Source organism: Leucoraja erinacea, chromosome 1 (genome assembly GCF_028641065.1).
Source record: "Leucoraja erinacea ecotype New England chromosome 1, Leri_hhj_1, whole genome shotgun sequence".
NCBI classification, from domain to species: Eukaryota; Metazoa; Chordata; class Chondrichthyes; order Rajiformes; family Rajidae; genus Leucoraja; species Leucoraja erinaceus.
This window is the reverse complement of record NC_073377.1, coordinates 105,111,996-105,139,722: the sequence shown is the minus strand read 5'-3', so window position 1 is coordinate 105,139,722 and position 27,727 is coordinate 105,111,996. Positions and strand designations below refer to the sequence as shown.

The window sequence follows — 27,727 nt, the reverse complement described above, 5'->3', positions numbered from 1 at the left end:
TTTGTGTTTTTCTAATCTAAAATTAATTTTCTAAATGTATTTTGTGTGGTACTATTCAAAAAAACTTGATTGTAGGCCATATGAAATCATTGTTATACTGTGGTTTTATTACTGTTTTTTAGAAGAGTCTGTGTTTTGTATGCCTGAAGAGTAGTACAAAAGAAATGTGCAAGGTGATTTGGGATGTAATCCTGCCAGTAACATAACAACTGCATTAATTTGACATACTTACCTATACCCATTTGCCACCTCTGAAAACTGTTCCAAATATCTGTTTCAAACTTAGTAACTTTGATGCTCGTACAATTCCTAAATATGTTCAATATGACAATCTCTTCAAACATGACAAAAAAAAAATCTAGATTTTTGTCACTAAATCGCTCAGTGAACTATTTCTGTGCACTTTGCTAAACTGGAGATAGTGCTTAGGTATGGCAATACTTTATTGAACTATATGCAATAAAAATATTTCATAGTGCATTTACATGTGACAATAAAGCACCATTGACCATAATCTGACAGAGATTGCTTATTAATTATAGAACTTCAATAAGGGAACATAGCAGAACTTGAGGGAGTGTTCAGATAACTCTTCTTGAAGAACAAGATGCAGGAAAGGAAACAAGAGGTCCCAGCAGAAAACCACATTAGCTCAGGGTAAAATAGGAAGCAAAAAAAATGCTAGAGGAATTCAGCTGGTCGGGCAACATCTGTGGAGGGAATGTTTTGTGTCTGGACAAATTCTTCAAACCTGACCCGAAACGTCTAATGCCCATTCCATCCATGGACACTGCCTCAGCACTTTGTTTTTTCTCAAAATTCCAGCCTTTGCAGATTCTTGCACCTACATTAGTATCTTCAGCAACTGAAAATTGTCTTCAGGTTGTGTCTATGACAGAAAAGTATCCAAAATTGTATGACACAGCTACAATTTATAAATGGCTATAAAGCCATAGTTTTGAAATGGGATTATGCAAGATTGTTCATTTGTTTTTGTCGGTGGTCTTAAAGATCTTGGGGAGATTAGTGGGTTAGCGAGTTTAGTCTGGAAAGTGGGATTTGCATGGATGAAGACACAGATGCTAATGGTAGGATTAATAGGAAGGCGAGGGAACGGGTGGAATGACATGCATCAGAGAATCCTCAGCAGGAGAATTATGGGCTGAGTCGATCCATGGTTGTGGGAGGAGGAAAGTGCAGAGGGGAGAATGGTTGAACCTGAAGATAAAGTTTAATATTAAGAGAAGGCAGGGTGAAGATGGATAATAGAAAGGAATGTTATAAAGCAACAAAGTAGCAGCCTTTATAAAGGATGGTTTGCTTTGCTGTTACCTTCGCCCAGCTATAAATGATCTATTCTACATTTTTACTTGATCTCATCCCCTTTGTCTCGTTTTCACACTGTAAACTTCCTTATCTCTGTATCTCCTTCTCCCTTGACTCCCAGTTTGAAAAAGGGTCTAGATCTGAAAGGTCACCCATTCCTTCTATCCAGAGATGCTGCCTGTCCCGTTGAGTTACTCCAGCTTTTTGTGTCTATCTAAAGGATGCAAGCTCCAGTTAGGCTGGACCTACAGTATTGAAGACTATTTTGTACAGCTGGTACTGTAGATGATAATAAGTGCATGGAAAGTGACAACATAGGTTCATTCGAATGACTGATGGTTGATAGGATACAGTTACACTGATTGAATTGCAATAGAAAGCGGTTAAATTAATTGCAGCTGTGGAATAAGGGAATCATATCAAATCTGGAGAAGGTTAGAGAGAAAATACACTAAATATTAATAGTTAAGAATGCAAGCATAAAAGTGGAGGCTAGGAGATGATTTCATCAGAAGAAAGGTTAGAATAATATAAAATACAATAATCATAATCGGTCATTAAATATATTCACAAAAACAAAGAAAGAATCAAATAAAGAGCAAGAGATAAAACTTTATTGTAGCTTATAAGAAACAGATTAATGTATGGTGCTTGAGGGTGGCACAGTGGCGCAGCAGAAGAGTTGTTGCCAAATACCCAGATTCGATCCTGACTACGGGTACTGTCCGTGTGGACTTTATACTCTAACCTGCCCTCCTTGGATGACATATACAAGGCCCGATGCTTGCGCAGGGCCATAAATATCAAGAAGGACACATCCCACCCTGCCAACCACCTTTTTACTCTGCTACCCTCCGGGAGGCAATGCAGGTCTCTGCAGGCTCGCACTGGTAGACTAAAAAATAGTTTCTACCATTGTGCGATAAAAGAGCTTAACTCCAATAGTGAACACTGGGAAGCAAGAAGTAACTTTCGAGGAATACCGCTAAATTCTTTTAATCTCTTTTAAAAATGTATTTATATTCTACTATTAACTGTACATATGTGCATTGGTGTTGTGTTGTATTTCTTTTAACGGAGGAGAAGCAAATGGAATTTCGTTGCTCAGTTTTGTGCAATGACAATAAACATATTCTATTCTATTCTATACATTCTCTCTGTGATCACGTGGGTTTTCTCTGAATGCTTAGGTTTCCTCCCACATTCCAAAGACATCCATGTTTGTAGGTTAATTGGCTTCTGTCAATTGTCCCTTGAGTTATTGTGTAGGGTAGAACTACAGTACAGGTACAGTGCAGCACCTTCTGGTTTCTTGGATTAAACTCCATCTGTCATTTTCCCTCCAATATCTATAATTTACTAGACTAAGTGGGACCCGTTGGGTCCCAGCATCACACAGGAGGGTTTGTCATCCAACGCAATATTCCACCTCTCCACACATTCTAATATTGGTGGCTAGTTGCGGGGGGGGGGATTCTGGAGCGCTAGTATGGGTGTTGTGGGCTGAAGGGACTGGTTTCCAGAGGGCTAGTATGTAAATTGTGTGCCAAATGGATTCTTGGGCTGGCATCTCGGTCAATCAAGGCCACCAAATTCAAGTGCAGTTTCTTACCACTTCTAGCAGGGTGCAAGGCCACCAAATTCAAGTGCAGTTTCATACCATTTGAAGTAGGGTGCAAAGCCACTAAAGACAGCGAGTCATGACCTCTCCCTCCTCCATCTTGCAGAGACTGAGCCACACCCACATTTCCGGGTTTTATAACCCCTCCCCCCCCCCCCACCAGAAAAGGTGTGGCATTCATGGAGTGATTGACAGGAGAGAGATTCTCAACTTTTTTTATTAAACTAATAACACTTTTATTTTTCATTGATGGGAAGAATTCTCTGCACCTGCTCAGCGGAAGGGGACAGCCGTAAGTGGTAGCGTTTTATCTAAAATCAATATAAAGTGCAAACAGGAAGTGCATTTACAGTAGTGCCTTTTAACTTCAAGCCAAAGCACCCAAGCCACCATTTGCAGTAAGTAGTGCATTTCAACTTCATGCCACCATTTGCAGTAAGTGGTGCCTTTCAACTTCAAGTCAAAGCTCCCAAGCCACCATTTGCAGTAAGTAGTGCCTTTCAACTTCAAGCCACAATTTGCAGTAAGTAGTGCCTTTCAACTTCAAGTCAAAGCTCCCAAGCCACCATTTGCAGTAAATAGTGCCCTTCAACTTCATGCCACCATTTGCAGTAAGTGGTGTCTTTCAACTTCAAGCCAATGCACCCAAGCCACCATTTGCAGTAAGTAGTGCATTTCAACTTCATGCCACCATTTGCAGTAAGTGGTGCCTTTCAACTTCAAGCCAATGCACCCACGCCACCATTTGCAGTAAGTAATGCCTTTCAACTTCAAGCCAAAGCTCCCAAGCCACCATTTGCAATAAGTAGTGCCTTTCAACTTCAAGCCAAAGCTCCCAAGCCACCATTTGCAATAAGTAGTGCCTTTCAACTTCATGCCACCATTTGCAGTAAGTGGTGCCTTTCAACTTCAAGCTAAAGCACCCGCCACCATTTGCAGTAAGTAGTACCTGTCAACCTCATGTCACCATTTGCAGTAAGTAATGCCTTTCAACTTTAAGCCAATGCACCCACGCCCCCATTTGCAGTAAGTAATGCATTTTAACTTCAAGCCATCGCACCCAAGTCGCCATCTGCAGTAAGTAGCGCCTTTCAACTTCAACCCACACCTAAGCCACACCCAAGCCATCATTTGCAGTAAGTAGTGCCTTTCAACTTCAAGTCAAAGCTCCCAAGCCACCATTTGCAAGTAAGTAGTGCCTTTCAACTTCATGCCACTATTTGCTGTAAGTGGTGTCTTTCAACTTCAAGCCAATGCACCCAAGCCACCATTTGCAGTAAGTAGTGCATTTCAACTTCATGCCACCATTTGCAGTGTGGTGCCTTTCAACTTCAAGCCAAAGCTCCCAAGCCACCATTTGCAATAAGTAGTGCCTTTCAACTTCATGCCACCATTTGCAGTGCCTTTCAACTTAATGCCAAAGCACCCAAGCAACCATTTGCAGTAAGTAGTGCCTTTCAACTGCACCCAAGCCACAATTTGCAGTAAGTAGTGCCTTTCAACTTCAAGCCAATGCACCAAGCCACCATTTGCAGTAAGTAGTGCCTTTCAACTTCAAGCCACACCCAAGCCATCATTTGCAGTAAGCAGTGCCTTTCAACTTCAAGCCACAATTTGCAGTAAGTGGTGTCTTTCAACTTCAAGCCACACCCAATCCACCATTTGCAGTAAGTAGTGCCTTTCAACTTCGTGCCACCATTTGCAGTAAGTGGTGCCTTTCAACTTCAAGCCAAAGCTCCCAAGCCACCATTTGCAGTAAGTAGTGCCCTTCAACTTCATGCCACCATTTGCAGTAAGTGGTCTTTCAACTTCAAGCCACACCCAAGCCACCATTTGCAGTAAGTAGCACCTTTCAGCTTCAAGCCAAAGCAACCAAGCCACCATTTGCAGTAAGTAGTGCCTTTCAACTTCAAGCCAAAGCGCCCAAGCCACCATTTGCAGAAAGTACTGCATTTCAACTTCTTGCCACCATTTGCAGTAAGTAGTCCATTTCAACTTCATCCACCATTTGCAGTAAGTGGTGCCTTTCAACTTCAAGCTAATGCACCCACGCCACCATTTGCAGTAAGTAATGCCTTTTAACTTCAAGCCAAAGCTCCCAAGCCACCATTTGCAGTAAGTAGTGCCTTTCAACTTCAAGCCAAAGCAACAAAGCCACCATTTGCAGTAAGTTGTGCCTTTCAACTTCAAGCCAATGCTCCCGCCACCATTTGCAGTAAGTAATGCCTTTCAACTTCAAACCAAAGCTCCCAAGCCACCACTTGCAGTAAGTAGTGCCTTTCAACTTCATGCCACCATTTGCAGTGCCTTTCATCTTAATGCCAAAGCACCCAAGCTAAAATTTGCAGTAAGTAGTGCCTTTCAACTTCAAGCCAATGCACCCGTCACCATCTGCAGTAAGTAGTGCCTTTCAACTTCAAGCCACACCCAAGCCATCATTTGCAGTAAGTAGTGCCTTTCAACTTCACCCAAGCCATCATTTGCAGTAAGTAGTGCCTTTCAACTTCATGCCACAATTTGCAGTAAGTTGTGCCTTTCAACTTCATGCCACCATTTGCAGTAAGTGGTGTCTTTCAACTTCAAACCACACCCAAGCCACACCCAATCCATCATTTGCAGTAAGTAGTGCCTTTCAACCTCATGCCACCATTTGCAGTAAGTAGAGCCTTTCAACCTCATGCCACCATTTGCAGTAAGTGGTGTCTTTCAACTTCAAGCCACACCCGCCATTTGCAGTAATAGTGCCTTTCAACTTCAAGTGCAAGCTTTAAAACCAATACATTTTTCTGCAAGCTTTAGAACCAATAGACATTGTTTTGCAAGCTTTAGAACCAATAGACATTTTTTGCAAGCTTTAGAAGCAATAGAGACACTTTTTGCAAGCTTTAGAACCAATAGAGACATTTTTTGCAAGCTTTAGAACCAATAGAGACACTTTTTGCAAGCATTAGAACCAATAGACATTTCTTGCAAGCTTTAGAACCAATAGATTAGATAGATAACCTTTATTGTCATTCAGACCGAAGTCTGAACGAAATTGCAGCAGTCATACATATAATACAATAAAACAACAATAAACACATATTAACATCCACCACAGTGAGTCCACCCAACATCTCCTCACTGTGATGGAGGCAAAAGTCTTAGGTCTGCAGTCTCATCCCTCCTCTTCTCCCTCTGCGCTGAGGCGATACCTCCCGGGCGATGTTATAAATCAGTCCCGCGGCTCAAACACCGTGGCCCGGAGTAATTGAAGCTGCCGCCCACCAGTCCTGCAGACGCAGCCGCTGGCCCGCCGCCGAACCCCGGACTCAGGCCACCACCGCCAGTACACCGTCCCAGCCACCCTCACGTGAGTCCCGCACAGTCTTCAGCCTCGGGCTGGGCCGCCCCGACATGGGCGCCGAACCTACCCGGGACCGGGCCGCCCCGACATGGGCGTCGCTTTTTCCCGGGCCGGGCTGCCCCGACTTGGGCGTCGTTTCTCCCTCTAGCCGGGCTGCCCCGACTTGGGCGTTGCTTCTCCCTCGGGACGGGCCGCCCCGACTTGGGCGTCACTTCTCCCTCAGGCCGGGCCGCCCAGACTTTGGCGTCGCTTCTTCCCCGGGCCGGGCCGCCCCGACTTGGGCGTCGCTTCTCCCTCGGGCCGGGCCGCCCCGACATGGGCGCCGAACCTCCCTCGGGCTGCGAGTGCCGCACCTCCCCGAGCTCGGCCGCTCCGACGGGAGCCTCGTTCCACCCTCGGGCTGGCCGCCCTCACGAGAGCCTCCCAACCTCTTCCGGCCCTGAGCCGGACCACCCTCACGGGAGCGAGTACAGGACGAGTCCTGACGGGCTCTGCCTCCGGAGCCTCGAGGTCGTCAGCTCCATTAGGCCTCAGCGCAGACGGAAGCAGAGAAGGGGAATACGACAAAAAGGTCGCATTCCCCCGCAGGGAGAGACTGCAAACCCCGTTTCAACCCCTCCCCCCCCCAAAACACAAACTAAAAACCAAAAACTAGACTAACCAGACTAACCAAAACAAAATAAACAACACAAAAAACACAAACAAACGGGACTGCCGGTGATTTTAGACATTTTTTTGCAAGCTTTAGAACCAATAGACATTTTTTTTGCAAGCTTTAGAACCAATAGACATTTTGTTGCAAGCTTTAGAACCAATAGACACATTCTGCAAGCATTTTAGAACCACTAAGGGCACTTACATTTGAGTAGATATGTGTTCAGTGTTATTCACAGCTCAGAGAAACGTGACCCTCTGCCTTCCTCCATCTTGAAGAGACTGTGTGGCACACCACTTCCTGGTTTTATAGTCCCTCCCCCCTGCCACCAGCAGGGGCAGCAGAGAGAATGGGGAATTTTGTAAAAACATTAATATCTCTGTCATTTATCATCGACGGGAAAAATCCTCGGCACACATGCGGCGGAGGGGGACTCTGAGCAAGGTGGCCAAAAATGATGGCCGTAGGTGGCGACGTTCTCATGGAAATCGCAGCACAGATGGCCAAAACCGGTCAAGAATAGACTTTTAGTAATATAGATAGATATCATTCTCACTGTACCCAATATACACACACCAGCCAGAATAACGCCTTTCTACCTCTCTCCTTCTCTTGTATGGGTAAGACAGCTCTGAATCCAAACTACCAAGTGACCATGCATTGCATGCATTTTAATCATCTGGATCAGCCTACTAAGAGGAACTTAATCAAAAGCCTTACTCAAATTCATGCAGAAAACATCCACTATCCCACCCTCATCAATCAATTTGCTCACTCAAATTAGTAGGACAAGACCTGCCACCGACAAATGCATGCTGACTAACCTTAATTAACCCATTCTTTTCCAAATGCGAATAAATCCAAGCCCATGGCTTCTTTAATAGCTTTCCGACTACTGAAGTGTGACTAATTTCCTGGCTTAGCTCTACTTGCCTTCTTAAACAAATAAATACTCTACTCTTCACTCATCTGGGACCTAACCTGTTGCTTGAGAGAACATAAAGATCTTTGTCAAAGCCTCTGCAAGTTCCCCTCTTGCCTCTCTCAATAAACTGGGATAGATCCCATCAGACCTTGGAGATTTATCCACCTTAATTCTTTTCAATAGACCAAAATGCACCTTCTTCTTGATCTCAAACTGCCCTTGCATATTTGTTTACCCACACTAATCTCACTATCCTTCATGCCCTTCTCCTTGGTGAATGCAGATACAAAGTACTCATTTAGTCCCTACATTATCTGACTCAAGCATATCAAGCATAAATACCTTCCTTTACCCTTGAGTAGTCCTACCTTCTCTCGTTCTCCCTACCCTTTCGTTTTTAACATACATTCAGATTCAGATTTTCGTTTTTAACATACGAAATGCATTAAGACATATAAAAAGGCTTGGGATTTTCAAAAATCTGACTCACCCAATGGCATTTCATTGGGTTTTTCCTAATCTGCTTGACTAGTTTATCATATTCTTCACTAGCTGTCATCAGTAGTACTAAATTACCTTTAGCTAAAACCAAACTTAGCAGGCCCTCTCACCCATGTTTAGCACATTCCATGTGTCTGACAGATGCTAATGTAAAAGAAACTGAATTCACATTTGTGCCGGTCAGGCTTTTCCGGTGTCCACTTCCACTGGAAGCCATCTCCAGTTGCAATAACACAGGCCGACCAGAGCAGCAATTTAACAAGAAACATAATTAACCCTTTCAGTACCAGTGGTCATCTTTGCATGATTTCACTATTTTAAACTTGCTCTGCTCTGCCGCACAAGACTCATACCTTGGCAACAAAGGACTTTGGGCATTATCTATAGTCTTTTATTAGATTCACCTATTGTATCGAAATAGGAAAATACTTTCTTCCTCATGATTCTGCAACTATCCTGATAGTGGCATGTGGTACTTAACCCTCACATAAGCTAATTTTATCTAGTCTAGTCCCCAACATCTCCGTCAGGTCTTAGTGAAAGCACACAAAGCCATAATAATATTTAGCAGATGTTTAATAGCTAAGTAGGAATATTAAATTGATATAGATTGAGTGTCAGGCACTAAACAGATCACTAGAAGAGGTGGGAATTGTCAGTTCATCTAACAAATGTTATACCTTAATCCCAACTTTAATGGAGCCACAATTAAGATGAAGAAGATATTAATTATAATAATTACATTGTAATTTAAATTATTTGTGGTAAACCGTGGCTGTTGATGACATTATTTACATCACACTTCCCTTTCAATTACAGTGTGAGGAATCACTTTTTCTTTATCCTCTACTTCACCTTCAGAATGTTTTTTAACAGAAGCAGCTTTCAGTTGAAATGTTTGAGAAGTAAATTGTAATTAACTTTATGGAATGGTTATTAATCCATGTCTAAATGACAGTGTGAAGCTGCTCTCTGTGTTCTGAATGGAAATCATCTAGACAAGAGTTTTGTTCCATTTATAGTTTAGTTTACTTTATTTTATTGTCACATATACCTAGGTACAGTGAAAAACCTTTGTTGCCTACTAACCAGTCAACGGAAAAACAATAAATTATTACCATCGAAGGTAGACGCAAAATGCTGGAGTAACTCAGCGGGTAAGGCAGCATCTCTGGAGAAAAGTAATGGGCAACGTTTCGGGTCGAGACCTGTCCTCAGACTTGTCTCGAACCGAAACGTTGCCATTCCTTCTCTCCAGAGATGCTGCCTCACCCACTGTTACTCCAGCATTTTGTGTCTACCTTCGATTTAAACAAGCATCTGCAGTTCTTTCCTACACATGATTACAATCGATCCATTTCCAACAGCCTATGAGGTTTCAATTGTTTGTGATGAGGTTTCTCAACTTTGAGTTCCCAAAATGTTATGAATGGGGCAGGTGAGAGTGAGGTAAATACCTTGAGGATTGTTTTTCTTAATTACAATTTTAAATTATTTTTAAAATTATTTGCACTTATAAATAACTCTTTTTTGTTGGTGCGTGGCATTCTGTATTTTATGTGAAGGAAGGCATCTTACTTGACTGAGTATGGACATCGTGTTTTATTTTTATTGGTTTAATTCTGTTAGAGCACGTGAATGTTCTGCCTTTTGTGATGTGCAACTTTACACTTGTGTTCAGCCCTCTCTGCTGATTTTGACACCTGCTCCTGGTCCTCAGCTGCAAAATGTTCAATGTCTCGGTAATAAGGGCAAATACGTTCCACCCGGGTCGTGTCCATTGCCTGTCTCTAATTCCCAGATGAACTCAGTGGCTTTCTATCCTGCGGCAGTCAAGAGTCAGTGATACTGATATGTATCCGGTATGGATCTGGTATCTAATATAGATTAGAACAGGTACTGACTGCAATCTATTTCCTTGAAATGTATTTGCAATGGGCTTTTATAACTATCCAGAGGTTTTGTGGATGCCAGTTTTCATAACACAGATTGATGTAACTAAATTTAAAATCCACAACTCCTTTGATGGTTTGAACCCATGTCACTGGATCGTTAGTCCTAGCTTCCAGTTTACCAGCTGGTGATAGACAAAATGCTGGAGTAACTCAGTGGGACAGGCAGCATCTTTGGAGAGAAGGAATGGGTGAAGTTTCGGGTTGAGACCCGCCTTCAGACTGTAAAAAGGGCTCGACCCAAAACGTCACCCATTCCTTCTCTCCAGAGATGCTGCCTGTCCCGAAGAGTTACTCCAGCATTTTGTGTCTATCTTCAATTTAAACCAGCATCTGCAGTTCCTTCCTACACATACTAGTTGGTAATGTTACTAATATACTGCAAAACTGCTGATGTAGCATCTGTAGCAGTTAAACAGCCCAAGCTACCATTTCACACGTTTTATACACACAGAAATACATTGTAAGTACACCAGAGAGTGACTGACAGCAATGGAACTGTAAAGAAAAAACAGAAAATGCTGGAAATACTCAGCAGGCCAGACTACATCTGCGTTGGGAAAACAAAAGCCACATTGGTCTTTGACTTGAACTATCAAGCATTTCCATTTCTGATTTTGTTTTAGATTTCTAGCATCTGCATGTTTTTTTTTAAATTTCAACCACAGAACTGTAAGCGGTCTAAGTGCCAATAAAGGAAATTAAAGATGAAAGAAAGAGAAATCAGTCATGGAAATGAGTCAACTTTGGCGGTCTCAAGAACGACAACTGAACTTTTAAACTAATCTTTATTCGAAAATTCACTTTTCAGTAAACAGGTTCTCTCGACACGTCTGGCCACATCAGTGTACAGTGCTGAACTGCCGCGCGAAAGCAAATCCGCGCAAAAACAAGCAGCTCCTCCCAAGTCACGTGACCGCAGCTTCCGAACGCCGGGTTCGATACCTGCGTGTGCCAGTAGGCGACGCTACACAACGTTTGTATGTATCCATTTTAATCAATTATGTTTTATAAGGGTTAATCTGCAGTAACGAATACAGTTATCTGAAAGTGGACATAAAATGCTGGAGAAACTCAGCGGGTGAGGCAGCATCTATGGAGAAAAGGAGTAGGCGACGTTTCAGGTCGAGACCATTCTTCAGACTAGTCTAAATGCTTCTTTCCACTGAAAACTAGAAATATTATTTTGTTCTGACTACTGGAAAAGTTTAATGTCCATAATACTTGTTATCAGCTTAACAGCATTGCATTCCCTTTGTAGAGAGTGCATTATCTGATGCATACTTCAGATAATGTTTAGCTACCAAGCACCATACAAATATCTGCAGGGAGGAAATGGAATTTCAATACTGATGATTTCATAATAATTGACAACCAGAGCCACACAGTTCTTCTGGATGTCAATGCAATTATTCCCTTTTAAGACTGTGTAAATTTGCTATACAAAAAGATTACCAACTGGGAATACTTCATTGTGAAACTGGATACCTTATGGAATAGCAGCCACAATGCCTGCCTATGCTTTAATGCAAGTCTTTTTTATCTCTGTTCAGTGAACTCTGCCTATGTCCACTCCTCAGAATAGGGCGTGCAGAAGTTTACAGTGACCACACGGGTCAAAATGAAGATCAATTCCTCGCTATGTTGAATTATTGGAGTCAACATACTGGATCGTTCCAAATAAGCAAGATGACCTGTGGGCTGCAAGGATTAGATCCTTAAGAAACTTACATCTATTCCCCTCGAAACAATGGGGAAACTTCATAACATCTTTAACAGAAGAGGGAGATTTGTTGTTATCTCAAATTAAGGATTATTCACTAACAACATTAGAGATTCCTAGAGATATCTAACAGTATGACATGGTCTTGTTGAACGTCATTTAGAGACATTCACTGAATATCCAAGTGCTTATGTAATTCAGTAATTCTTTTCTATCAATAAGACGCACAGTAAGATTCTCCTCACCTGGTTCCATTCCTATCTACTCAATCATATCGCTTTTCTTCATACTTCTGAAGTTCTGAAATAATCTACCATTTGCTCCTTCCCATTTCTCACATGCACACTATCCACTGGTGATGTCACCTGTAAACATGCCAAGTTTTATTTGTTTACTAACACATCTAACCAACTTCAACACGTCCTCTCTTGACCTCTCCATTGTCAAAAACACTTGTCTAACATCCAATACTTCATCCAGCAAAATAAAATATTGGGGTGACTAAAGGTAATATATTTGATCCCCTGTATGCTAGTATTCCTTAGGCACTCCTTGCTTCTTCTCTATGGCCAACATCTGGGTCTGAGTAGAACCTTTCACAACCTTGGCATCCTGGCCTTGATCCGAGTGTATAACCTTAGATGTGCTCCATCATGGGATAATGGGAATTTGCTGGATGAAGTATCACTAAGATCACCTGTTTCAACTTAGTAGCATTCCGCTTCTCCACCCTTGTCTCAGCTCATGTGCAATTGAAACACTGATCCATACATTTGTTACTTCGAGACTTCATTATCCCATTAATTCCTTATTTACCCTTCCCTCTACCAGTCCTTGTAGTCAAAAGCTCAAACAACATACTGCTGTCTGGGGACAGTCTGAAATCTGAAGAATCGTCTCGACACCCATTTCTTCTCTCCAGAGATGTTGCCTCACCCGCTGAGTTACTCCAGCATTTTGTGTCTACCTTTGATTTAAACCAGCATCTGCAATTCTTTCTTACACACACTGCTGTCTGTGTCTTATCTTGATTCCGAGATAGCTCCCAGTCTGACATCGACATCAATTAAAAAAATGTAATTGGTGTATTCATCTCTCTCCAAGGCCTTGATTTGTATATTATCATGCTGTCTCCATGACTTCCATTTCTATAATACAGTGGTGTTTCCAAGGCCTCCATTTCTATAACACCATTGTGTCTCCACTGCTTCCATTTCTTTAATACCACGTTATCTCTGTGGCCTCCATTTTTATAAGACCATGCTATCCTACAAGTCTCCAAACGCTCCGTGCTCCTCCAGTCTGGTCTTTTGCATATTAAACACTGCCATGAGTGGCCAGCTGGCAGGGTCTAAAGGTCTGGAATTAACACTGTAAATCACTTCCCTTATCTACCTTTCTCCTAAAGCACTCCCTAAAATCATCTGTTGACCAACATTTTGATCCTCTGTCAAATATCTGCCTCTGTGGATCGGTGTGATGTTTTTGGTTGAATGCACTCCCAGGATTCACTTTAGCAGAATTTGCAATGTTAAACATTTTATGAAGAAAGATACATTTACAAAATTCCTAAAGGGTTCAACCAGCTAGATGCCAGGAATAAGTCCCCCCCCACCTGCCCCGGCCAAGGTGTGTAAAACTAGCGTCATGGTCTCAAAATAAGGATAGGCCATTTGGGACTGAAATTCTTTCACTCATATGATAAATCTTCGAAATTCTTCACCTCAGGGGCTGTGAAGGTTCCGTCATTGTATTCACTCAAAAGAGAGATTGGTATTAAGGCTTTCAAGAGATAATGGGAATAGTGCAGGAAATGGAGCTGAGGAAAAAGATCACCAAGGATCCTGATGGATGTTGGAACAGGCTCGATGGGCCTGCTCATAATTGCTTATAATCCTTATGTCCCCAAGATCTAATGTATTATTATTGCAAGTTATTATACTAGATGTAAATTTAAGGACAGTTAAGCTCATTAAGTTCAATGCTTTTTACCCTCAGAACAATATTTTGCACATATTCTGAAATAGCTCTGGAGAACATGACTGGAAGACTTGAAAATAAAATAAATGTTTGCTTATTCATGCATTTGGGGTCATTAAATCAGTTGCCGTTCACAAATATATTGGGTTTTCTTAAATCACATTTTATTGTGATTTTATAGATCTATTGATCTTATAGAGGTGCGTATAATCATGAAAGGAATAGATCAGGTAGATGTAGAGAGTTTCTTGCTCAGAGTAGGGGAATCGAGAACCAGAGGACATATGTTTAAGGTGAGGGGGGAAAGATTAAATAGGAATCTGAGGGATATCTTTTTTTCCACACAAAGGATGTCAGATGTATGGAACAAGCTGCTGGAGGAGGCAGTTGAAGCAAGGGTTATTGCAACGTTTAAGAAACATTTAGACCGGTACATGGGTAGGACAGGTTTAGAGGGATATGGGCCAAACCAGGTGGATGGGACTGGTGTAGATGGGACATGTTGGCTGGTGTGGGCAAGTTGGGCTGAAAGGCCTGTTTCCATACTGTAAGACTATGACATGAATAATGTTTATTTAACTGATAGTAACTAACAGAGACATAAACATTTACTTGTGACACCTTAAAGTGTATTTGGAACTAGAAGTTGACTTCCTATCTCCACTACATCCTGCTCTACTGAGAGTAACAGAAGATCCATAAGGATTTCATTAATAACACCAAGATTTCAACTCAATGTATGGTTAATGCCTTTTTTTATTCTAACCTAACAACTAAAGGCTATAAACTGGGTCCAAACTAAACAAATTACGATTTGCAGCAATTCAGGAGCACCAATGTAACAGTTGTTAAAACTGACATTTATTGCCCTGGTGGTAACGTTATCTGAAAGACACTTAAGAATGGCATTAGTTTAGCACTGAGCACAGTGAAATGTCAACCAGTCAAATTTCTCCATTGTTAAACGACAATGTGAAAAAGCTGGGAGAGAACTCTTTAGATGCCGCCTTCAGAAAACATTTAACTCTTCCACTGACTCCTTTCTAAAATAAAATTCACTGGTTGAGACCATTCCTTGCATGCGCTTAAATGTGTCTTCAGGGATTGCTTTAACAAAGCAATAAAAAGTATGAGGCAATGTACAGGCGACTGGTGCCAAGTACTCACCAGAATGGCAGCAAATTCAGCACTAACATTTGCTCAATGGAGCTAGAAGCTCAAATTCCCTTCACAGATCTAGTTTTGGTGAAAGCGGTGAGGTGTTGGCATTAAATAAGCATCAGAAATCCAGCAGCTCTTCCAGGGGGTAAGATAGAAGAGATTTTTAGAACAATGGAATAGGTTGTTTAAAATAGTGATGAGATAGAGCTATAGGTTTAGGTTTTTATTGTCACATGTACCGAGGTATAGTAAAAAGCTTTGTTTTGTATCCTATTCAATCAGATCAGATAATACTATACATTAATACAATCAAGTGAAACTCAAGTATGATAGAGTAAAAGGGATAATACCAAGTGCAGAATGTATTTCTCAGCACTAAAATGAGTTTATTATGGGGTTTATTCTGAGTTATTGACGGGGCTACATCCACTAATCTCCGCAATTTATTGTGGTCATGGGCAAAGCTGCTACCAAATCAAGCTGAGATGCAACCCGACAGAAATACCTTTTATGGTGCATCTATTGAGTAGCAATGTTACAAAATTTTGAGATTTAAAAAATCAAGTCTGCAATTTATCCCATCAGATAAAACATAAAAAGAAGTTTAATTTGACACTTAATTCACTTTCATATCTCAAGTATTTAAAACGTTATGGCCATTTTCATACTCGGAAATTAGCATCTTGTTCCCTATTGATTTTCTATGGACATAACAAAAAAGCTGTGATCGTGGACAGTCAAAAGCCCATAACTTTCTTAAAAATTAAGAGAACTGAATGAAATTTTCAGTTATCATAGATTGAAGCATTCTGAAACAAATATAAAACAATCTTACTTGGATGACCTGAAATTAAAGCATATAATTAGTTAGTTACCCAATTGGAGCTAATTTCAAACTTCAATTACTAGATCTAAACATCTATCTATTTCTTAATAAATGATTAACATTTTTAAATAGCCTACGTGTCCAAATAATATTCACAAATAATTCACAATAAAACATGATTTTTAAATCTCATTTACATTAATTTATAGGCCAAATGGAAGGAATTTAGTGTTCAATTGCTGTAAATTAAAGTCAATTTAAATCAGCTTTCTACTGAGTTCCTGTGAACGCGCTGGTTTAGAATGTTCACATTGCGCTAGATTTGTACCCTCAAATGCCCAGAAAAATACTGCGGGATATAATTGGCCCAAAATTAGCTACTCGCAACTTTAAACTTTATACAAAGGGATCTTAAGAAGCCCTTTTTAATGTAAAAATAAACAGCCTACCTTCTGTTGTCCCCTGTATGAGATTCGACCCGTTGCCGGCGGTCGGGGGTTTAGAGGTTAATTTTTAAACTACTATAACAATTATATAAAGCCCTTAAAAGTAATAATACCTAAAGCGACGGAATCTTCCAGCGATTTTTCGTTAATAATTAACTAGGCTGAACATCCTCGATTTGAACAGCCTTGGGGAAATCACATTTTAAACCCGCCCCCCCCCCCCCACCTCTAAACGGCGCCAAAATCGCGCACACAGGCTGGGACAGATTTTCAGCGAGCTTCAGGTAGGCTTTGCAACATACCTATATTGAGGTTTGTGAAAGTCATTGGAGACATGCTGAATTTCCTCAGTCTCCTAAAGAAGTAGATACACAGTGTGTCTTCTTGGTTGTCAAATCAATGTGGTTGGTCCACAACAAATCATTGGTAATATTAATGCCATGGAAATTGAATCTCTCAACCATTTACACTTGGGCAACATTGATGTTGTTTGGAGCATGCACTACACCATGCTTTCTGAAGTCAAGTTGGAGGACTTTGTGTGGTCAATAGATAATGGCAAGCTAATAGGTTGATCTTTATGGAGGCAACAGTAATTGCCTTGCCATTAAAAAACATGCCCCTGTCTTTTCAGGGTGATCATCGATAATCCTATTACGGGCTATTACTTGTCCCACTTATTGCTCACGGTTTGCAGGCAAGAATTGCAAATACCATCAGAGATCTCTCTTAGCATTTGATTCTAACTATCAGTGATGAATTTCCTTTACTTTTCAAAGGTGATGCTGGCCAACTACATTGAGAAATAACAGGGGAAGCCTGCAGTGGGTCCACTCTTGTTACTTTGGACTACAGCCAGATATAACAAATGCTTGGTTATGGAAGAATAGATTGAAAGGAGAAAGATGTAGCAAGGCAGAGAGATTGTGGGAGGTACGTCCCAATCTTGGAACTTTGTTTTCACCACTCACTGAATACTAAATTTGATAATCTGTGGAGATTGTAATTTCCTTAAAATGTAATCGAATAACATGAATATTTCTCTAGACATTTACTTGCATAGCTGTCTGAAAAATACTTTGAAAAATGAACACATTGTAATTGAGAAAATAATGGTAGCAGAAGAGTTAAGTTTACATAGATGCGGTTGACAGTTCAAATATTAGATCTTAGACTATACATTGGCAGCAAAGATGTGATAATATATCATCTTCTAAACGTCTGCATTTTGAATAATTACCAAGTGTTCTGTGTGCAACAGGAACAAATGCTCTGTTCTAATACAAAGGGCATCCAGTCTCAAAACCATTATTCATTTCTGGCGAATAAAATAAGCTGATTGTATTTGAAAAGTTAATAGGTTGAATATTTGAAATTCTTTTGCTGATTTGGATCCCACACTAAACATCAAGTGATTTGGGATGTAATACTGGTGTGTCCTGGTTGTCTGGTAAGTCAGTTACTGGTCAAAGTAATGATGCAATTCTAAGATATCTGAACAGGAAATGTGAAATGCAGTGTAAAGTAAGTAGAACTAATTACATAAACACAATCCAAATCTGTGTCTCAAATTTAAGAACAGCCAAATGAAAATTATAAGGGGCACGTTCTTCTTTACGGTTTTTGTGATGTTTTTTGCATCATGTATTCCAAAACCCTTTTCCAGCCTTGGTAACTGTGCTTAAACTGAATAAAATAACAAGCCTGAAAGCAAACTGACACCTTTGTTACAGTTTATCATTATTTCCTTCCAGGAAATAAGAGTAAATAAATAAAATAAAATAAAAATGTATTTTACAACCACAAAAACCCAGAAATAAAATAGGTATAAATCATTGAATATTACCACCAAGAAGGAATGTGCAAGTGAGGTATAATTGCTGCTGACAAGTTGTAGTTTTCCGTCATTTTCCGAAAACATATTATGGATGAACAGTCTACTTAGTGCTGGGTGCATATAAAAATCATGAACTGGCAGACTGTTTTGCTGTCAACCAGTGTGGATTCATTTTGCATCTGTTTTCCAATTTTTAAACTGCAATGTGCATTTACACTGGAGGGGCAGATTCAAATAAACATGGTATCAAGTTGTTTGAATTCCGCAAAACAAAAAGTCCTTGTTAGGGCGAGGTAAATCTTCACAAAAAATGAAATAAAGTGTATGCACATTAATTAAGTTGGTAGAAAGCATGGTGCTACGAAAGTGTCGTTGACTGTCATGGAATGAAAATAAACAAATGACCGATCTTCTTTTCTGAGCACAATGATGATAAATGTCCAGTCAAAGAGATAATATATGTGGCTGTTCCAAGTATTCTGCAACGAGGTCCATTGATTGGGAAATTTAAGAAGCAGACACAATATAACAACCTTGACATTTTTGACGGGTGGAATTGTTGGATGCACTTCCATCGGACTATATGTCAATTCCACACTGTAATATAACCTCCCAACTTCTGTACTCAATGTGTGTAGGAAGTAACTGCAGATGCTAGTTTAAACTGAAGATAAGCACAAAAAGCTGATGTAACTCAGCGGGACAGGCAGCATCTCTGGAGAGAAGGAATGGGTAACGTTTCGGGTCAGAAGGGTCTCAACATGAAACATCACCCATTGCTTCTCTCCAGAGATGCTGCTTGTCCCGCTGAGTTACTCCAGCTTTTTGTGTTTATCTTCTGTACTCAATACTCTGATTGGTGAAAGCCAATGTTCTGAAAACCTTCTTGGCCACATAAAACAGGTCTCAACATCTTTCACACAGCCTTTTCTCATTAGAAATTACTTCTTGTGGGTTGCAAATGTCACAGAATCCTATTGAGCCAACTAGTTGAGACCCCTGCTGCTTTCTGACATTAATTACATGCTCAAAGATAGAAACATGTCACACAATGAATTTCATAAATAAATCAATTATATATCTTTTGGACTATTAATAAAATAAAAATATGTTGGGAAAGAACAATTTGCAGGGATGAATGTTGCCTGATCCGCTTAGTTCCACCAGCAATTTGCTTTTGGCTCCAGATTTCAGCATCTGCAGTTCCTCATGTCTCCACATGACAAGGAAATTGTACAATACATAGGTTAATATAGGAATTATACATTACAATTTATTTTGTGTCTTGGAAGCAGGTCCTTCCTCATTACTCAAATTTCGGAACCTTATTAAACTACTTGGCATTTCCTTCAACAACAAAATTGCAGCAATACAAGAAAGCTATCACTACTTTCTTGAGGGCACTTCAGGGTGTTTATAAAATGCAGGCCTTGCCATCATCATACTCATGCCATGAAAGTGTAAAAAAAAAAAACAACTCAGCTAGTACCATGTTAATACTATACTGTGTACAGAACATATCTACACGCAATAAACATTTTATGGATCAGGTACCATTATTGCCTTTCACCAGCTGGTTCAGATACTTCCAAGTTAATCGCAAATGTAAATCACCATATTAATGTCAAGTGGATCAGTGACTTTGAACTTCATCCTCCTTACACATTTAATTATAATTAAACTACAGCAGTGAAATCACACCAACCTTATGCCCAACTGCCTGCAGACAACTTCAGCATCTGCCTCATCCCAGTGGTCATCGCACACAGTTCCCCATTGCCCAGAACGATAGACTTCCACGCGGCCTTCATGTTTAGAGCTACCACCAACCAGTCGGATTGGAACAAATATAGATCCTAAAGTTAAGCCAAAAAATGCATTGGTAAAAGTACTCTATCATTTATAAATTACTAAATGATAGGGCAACTGCCAGAATTCTGACCAACCATATACTTTCTCAGAAATTTCAGATATCCAGGGGCAATAGACAGGGATGTGCATTATCACCCCTGTTATTTGCCCTTGTGATTGAACCCTTAGTGGAAAGTGTAAGAGTACATCCGAACAGTCATGGCTATAATACTAAACACTCCAATAATAAAATATCATTATATGCAGATGATGTACGTGGCGCGGCGTGACTCACTGTTGCAGCGGCTCCTACAGCCTGTCTGTCTTTTTTTTTTTGTCTAGTTAAATGTAGTTGTTCGTGTTTTTTTAATACTGTTTTTAACTGTGTATACGTGGGGGGCGGGATGGAGGGAGGGGGAGATATTAAAAAATCTCTTCCCTGCACAGGAGACCCGACCTTTACCCTGTTGGGTCTCCAATGTCATTGGGGCCTAGCACCGTGGAGCGGCCTCAAGCCGGAACGACGTGGGGGCTCCAGTCGCAGAGCTGTGGACTCACCATCATGGGGCTGGCCGGCCTTGGAGCGTGGGGAGCGGTGGTGGCTCGCTGCTGCGACCCGACTCCGGAGCTCGGATGCTCCCAATGCAGACTGGTGGACTGGGACATCGGGAGCTCGCGGGTCCGGGTGGAGACCGCTTTTCGGAGATCCCGCAATGCATCTTCTCCCGCCCGAGTCGCGGTGTTGGAATGACCCGGAGCAGGGCCGTACATCGCCCAGCGCGGCTTTAATGGCCGCGGGACATTCCAGTGCCCACCGGGGGCTCCAACTTTGTGACTTTTGGGCCTGGAGCGGGGCCGTGGGACTTACCATTGCCCACCTGGGGCTTCGACATCGGGAGAGAAATGGTGCAGGGGAGAGAAAAGACTTTGCCTTCCATCACAGTGAGGAGGAGATTCACTGTTATGGATGTTTGTGTAAATTGAATTGTTTGTATTTCTTGTAGGAATTGTCTTTATTTTGTATGGCTGTGGAAACGGAGTTTCGTTTGAGCCTCACTGAGGTTCAAATGACATGTAATAAATATTTTATTGTATTGTCTAATTATGTATCACCAATTCCCAAGTTAGTATTCCAAATATATTAAATCTTACAGAGGAATTTGGTTCCTTCTCAGGATATAGAATAAACTGGAATAAAAGTGAAATTAGTGCAATAAAACCTCAAGAGTCAATACACCTTTTAAAATTCCCTTTCAGAATCGCTACAGAAAAATTTAAATATCTGGGTGTTCAGGTAACCAGAAAATATACTTCTTTATTCAATGCAAACTTGCCGCCTTTAGTCACTAAATTAAACGCTTTTATTCAATTTTGGAAAACATATATCTAATAGGCAGAATAAATGCCATAAAAATGATTTTCCTTCCGCAAATTTTCTATTTATTTCAATCATTACCGATATACCTACCAACATTTTTTTTTTTTTAAATCTCGGACTCCAGGATTACAAACTTTATCTGGGATTATAAAACATTTAGAATTCATCAACGACATCTATGTAAACTCAATGAAATGGGTGGATTGGCGCTCCCCAATTTCTTATACTATTATTGGGCAACAAATATTAAAAATGTAATTTATTGGCTGAATAACGCATGCCATCAGGTAGACTGGTTAATAATAATGGAGAGAGAGGATTGCTCGCCTTTTAATATAGGCGCAATTCTTCTCTCCCCAACAAAGTTGAAGAACACACTATATGATAAAAAAATCTGATTATTCACAGCACTTTACGAATCTGGTGACAAGTAAAATCAACTTTTAAACTAAGAAATTTATCTCTTCTTTCACCAATAGCTAATACCCGTCGTTTAAATCATCTATTATAGATAAAACATTTACTTATTGGGAAAGACTAGGAATTAAAAAACTTGGAGATCTTTACGAGATGGGAAATCTCCTGTCATTTCAGAAATTACAGTCGAAATACAGTCTAAAAGATAATCAATATTTTAGATATCTTCAAATTCGAGATTATTTGAAAACGTATACCCATGATTATCAAACACTGCTGCCAGATATATTAGACGAAGGTATGAATAGAAACTCAGCGTAAACAATCTCGGCAGCATGCAGGTCACACCTAACTACTCCCCTCCCCCCCCCCCCCCCCCCCACCCCCGCACTCACGCTAATGGAGGGGGGAGGGGGAGAGAGAGAGAGAGAGAGAGAGAGAGAGAGAGGGGGGGGGGAGAGAGAGGGGGGAGAGAGGGGGGAGAGAGGGGGGGGAGCAGGGAGGGGGGAGGGAGTAGGGGTGTTTGGGGGGAGAGGGAGGCGGGGAGAGAGGGGTTTGGGTGTGTGGGAGGGGAGAGGGTTTTTACTGGGGATGGAGGGGAGGGGCAGAAAAAGAGCGGGGAGGAGAGAGGGAGGAGGAGGGGGGGGGGCGGGATGGAGAGGAGAGGGGAGAGTGAGGGAGGGAGAAAAAATCTCTTCCCTGCACAGGAGTTTTTACTTCAACCCAAACAACCATTTACCTTTACCCTTTCATTTTGGGTACTCACAATGTCATTGTTCAGGGGAGCTGAGCACCGTTTATAGTCCCTTCCCCCTGCCTCCAGCCAGGGGGGCACGAGAGAATGGGGAATTTAGTAAAAACAATAATATCTCAGTCGCGACGGGATCCTCGGCACACCTGGAGGGGGGGCTCTGAGCGTGGGGAGCCGTAGGTGGTGGCTCGCTGACTGGTCAAGAACAGAGTTTTAGTAATATAGAAGATATATATACCCGACTATATATATATATATATATATATATATATATATATATATATATATATATATATATAGCTCTTAAATTTTGGATCTGCCCCTACTCTTAAAAGCTGGTTTACAAACAATGAGACGCTACATCTTGATAATATGAGACTTGTCTTAGCAGGAAGATCAGAGCAATTTTCAAAGACATGGATTCCATTCATTGATTCATTACAAGGATAGTATGGTGCACCACAACTTCGGAATTAAACCGATTTACGGACTGGGTGATGGGTGGGGGGGAGAATTGAAGCAGGTACTGTATATCAACACTTTTTTTTCCCTTTTTTGTCTTTTTATTTCTTTATGTTTTCCCTATTTTCTTTCACTTACTCACTCTTCGACTACACTCATTTGGTAGTTTAGGGGTTCTATTCTTACACATTCACTTTCTCTTTCATTTTCTTTCTTTCTTGCTCTTTCTCTCTTTTTCTATTTCATCTTTGCGCTGTTCCGAGTCATATGCGCGGAGTTTGAATGATCCCAGAGTCCCCACAAGCAGGCAAATTGATATAAGCTACTTTAACATGGTGCAACTGTCAATAGTAAGTAAATTAATTAATTACTCCACTGTGGGCCATAACCAAACTGTAGGAAAGCTTAGTTATTCCAAAGATTTTTCATTACATTTTTCATTGATTTGATAACATTTTTTTTTTACAAGTAAACAAAACAACACAAATCGGCCAGCACTGCTGCAGTCGGGTATGAAAGCTAAATTAAAATTAAATTGTAAACTGGGTTCGCAAAGCCGCCTCGTACTGTTCTGGAGAACAACGCTCAGTAATTTGATTGGATGTTTTCTAATTCCCAGCACCGTCCACGATCTTGAACAATTGGATTGTTTTTACAAAGTTTTAGACCATAGACAATAGACAATAGGTGCAGGAGTAGGCCATTCGGCCCCTCGAGCCAGCACTGCCATTCAATGTGATCATGGCTGATCATCCACAATCAGTACCCCGTTCCTGCCTTCTCCCCATATCCCTTGACTCCGCTATCTTTAACAGCACTGTCTAGCTCTCTTGAAAGCATCCAGAGAACCAGTCTCCACCGCACTCTGAGGCAGAGAATTCCACAGACTCTCAACACTGTATGAAAAAGTTTTTCCTCATATCCGTTCTAAATGGCTTACCCCTTATTCTTAAAATGTGGCCCCTGGTTCTGGACTCCCCCAACATGAATTGTTTCCTGCCTCTAGCGTGTCCAAACCCTTAATAATCTTATATGTTTCAATAAGATCATCTCTCATCCTAAATTCCAAAGTATACAAGCCCAGCTGCTCCATTCTATCAACATATGATCGTCCCGCCATCCCAGGAATTAACCTGGTGAACCTACGCTGCACTCCCTCAATAGCAAGAACGTCCTTCCTCAAATTGGGAGACCAGAACTGCACACAATACTCCAGGAGTAGTCTCGCTAGTGCCCTGTCCAACTGTAGAAGGACCTCTTTGCTCCTATACTCAACTCCTCTTGTTATGAACGCCAACATGCCATTTGCTTTCGTCAGTGCCTGCTGAACCTGCATGCTTACTTTCATTGACTGATGAACAAGGATCCCCAGATCCCATTGTACTTCCCCTTTTTCCAACTTGACTCCATTTTGATAGTATTCTGCCTTCCAGTTTTTACAACCAAAGTGGATAACCTCACGTTTATCCACATTAAACTGCATCTGTCATGCATCTGCCCACTCACCCAACCTGTCCAAGTCACCCTGCATCCTCATAGCACCCTTCTCATGGTTCACACTGCCACCTATCTTTGTGTCATCTCCAAATTTGCTAAGGCTACTTTTAATCCCTTAATCTAAAGCATTAATGTATATTGCAAATATATTTTCAATTTTGGGATAGTAGAGCATGCAAAGTATTTCTCTGGGATTTTATTGGAACAGAACATTGAATGAGCTGTGATGCATCAATACCTTTGGATGAGTAACAAGTAACCACAGCTGCCCGTTTGTGGAGAGAGCTGCCACGCTGCCTGGTCTCCCTCGCACACTCAAATAAACTGTGTTCATCACCTCGGCACTGGACGTTGCTCCAGTGTACAGGAGCCAATGGCAATCCGGAAAGGAGGGTCTGGCCAGCTTTGCCACTTACACTGAATACAATGAAAAATGACAAAGTTACAAACATGTGAACAACCTTTCACGCAGCATAATCTAATTAGATATGGGCATACTCTCAGCTTGTCCTAATTCGGATATTCTATATTTACATGTAAATCACAATCTGTTTTACTCTATAAACCTTTGTGCAAAATTCCCAAGTGTGCCAAATCATAGCATGGCCCATGTATGTCATGGGTTCTCTTGGCTTTGTAGGGGATGGAGTTGCAAGGCGCCATATTAGAAATAGGCTGATTTACAAACTGATCCAATATAAGGTATTGGACCAATCACTCTACTCTATACTTGAGACACGATCAAGCCTTCTGAAGGAGGAATAATTTTCCTCTCACAAGTTGTCCCCTTATGAAGACATGAGGAACTGCAGATGCTGGCTTACACAAAAGACACAAAGTGCTGGGGTAACTCAGCAGATCAGGTAGCATTAGTTTGAAGAAAGGTCCCAATCCAAAACATTGTCTACTTATGTTCTCCAGATATACTGCCTTACTGCTGCGTTATTCCAGCACCTTTTATGTCATCTTATGAGTGTCGCAAAGGTGAGAAACAGAAGCATGCAGAGTGCAGGATTCCTTGAGGTAGATTTCTGCTTCTCTTCATGCTCCTCAGTGATCCCATCCCAAATGCAATGGCTAGGAGTTGCTTGCATTAAGTAACCAGGCAGCCAGACTCTTTGCCTCAAAGAGATAACAAGCTATTGGAATAGCACTTTGTTCCATGTTGAAAGTAGCAGAACAGAGCTATTGGCAGAGGGGTGTACATTATTGGATCACTATCAATGTGGAGGAGCTACTAGCCTGATTATAATGGTTAATAGACAACATTTCTGATGCAAGCTGACCCTTGAAAGATATACTAAACCATGCTGGGAAAAGAGTACTGGTGAATTTTATTTTTATTTGGAGTTTAATCGGTTTGGATTTTTAATAATTTCCAATAGTCACATTCTTCTTTTGAGTGCCTTTCAAATCATTGCATCGATTAAATTGTTCTCTTTTACTCTCAATTATTTCTCAAGTTTTTAGTTCTGGAGTGAAGGCATCGGTGAGGATTTTCACTGGCACTTCCTTTGCAACAGCATAAACTTTGTACATAGGAAGAATAGAGTGCTTGAGGATTCAACCCTCAAACCAAAACTCATAAGCTACCAGATATTAATCTTCTACTTCTTCTTGTGTATGGTGTGCACAGCCTAAAGTTGTAGGTCAACTTGTTCTATTTGATCTAATTGTTTGTGCACGTCAGTTTGATTGTATTAGTGGAAGAAGGGTGGACCACGTGAAGGTTGCAATCTCCCACCCCACCAGATATTAATGATTTCCCACCTTCCTGTACACTTCTGAAACTTGTACTACCTAAGGTCAGCATTGGAGATACTACTGAAGTTGGCTTCATAAAATTCCCCAAATCCACTGGCAAGATAAATGAAATGGTGTCCTTTGTCCAGGCCAAAGAACCCTGCAGTTTTTCTCCTTTCCCAATGCATTCACAAATAATGGATGGAAACTCCTAAATGTTAATGTCTCATCCTGCACACTGTCAATGGGATTTCTCACTTTGCACTTCCCTCGTGAAAATTGCTGTTCATCATTCATTCTCCAGTAAGACCATGATAACCTGTCTATTTCATTGCGAGGCAGGCAGCATCTCTGGAGAGAAGGAATGGGTGACCTTATTCCTTTTCTCCAGTCATGCTGCCTGGCCCGCTGAGTTACTCCAGCATTTTGTCTATCTTCAGTGTAAACCAGCATCTGCAGTTCCTTCCTACACTATAGTATTGCGATGTGTATGGAGATCGTTGATGAGACCAGTTTGGACTCGAAAGTTCCCCTAACACAGGTGACCGAGGGGTAGAGATGCTGAGGCCTCAGTGATTCTTGATTTTTAAGATTTACTTTCCTTTTTGTTTCCATTTTTTCATTCTCAGATGAATGTGCAGCACTTTTAACGCAGGTAACCAAGGCAGATGATCCAATGCTTGATGATCCGCGTGGCATGTATCAATGTTATAACTATTTAGGGATGTTCTAAAAGACCCCTTGATTTTTATTTTCTGTCCATCACATACTGTAATTGGTTGCTCACTCAGCTCTCCATTAATTAACTGCTTTGGCATTTTGTCATCAGACATTCTTCTGACATTAGCAAAACATAAAGTGCTGGTGGAAGTGCTAGGCGGCACAGTGGCACCACCACCTCCTCTCGAGGCAAGACTGAACTGCAGGGACAAGCCTGAGATTGCCGTGCCACCTACTTCAAGGCCAGGACTGTGCTGCCGGTACAAGTCCAAGACTGGCAGTACCCCCTCACATGCACTCTCATGATGTGGGGAGACATCACACATAGATCCAGACCTTTCATCTCTATCTGGAGAAGGATTTCGGCCCGAAACGTTGCCCATTGCCTTCGCTCCATAGATGCTGCTGCACCCGCTGAGTTTCTCCAGAGTTTTGTGTACTTTCATCTCTATTGTCTGTCACTGTACATAAACCATCTCATGTGAGTTCACCCTACTGAGAGTGTCGGTGTGGTCATTGTCAAACCAACGTCACCCCCAATTCAACAGAAACCACAGTCCTTCGCAAGTAGGTTAACATATGATGAGCGTTTGACAGCAGTGGGCCTGT

General features: G+C 41.2%; 1 protein-coding gene across 1 annotated transcript in view; it reads right to left on the bottom strand.

The window, feature by feature from the left end:
* Positions 1 to 27,727, bottom strand: part of prss12 (serine protease 12) — a 142,752-nt gene that overhangs the window by 83,634 nt on the left and 31,391 nt on the right. Inside the window, exons 3-4 of the mRNA XM_055640686.1 lie at positions 24,894 to 25,072; positions 20,005 to 20,155 (exon numbers count right to left, since the gene is read on the bottom strand). Coding sequence (XP_055496661.1) covers positions 20,005 to 20,155; positions 24,894 to 25,072 — 330 coding nt within the window. The remainder of the gene's footprint in view (positions 1 to 20,004; positions 20,156 to 24,893; positions 25,073 to 27,727) is intronic.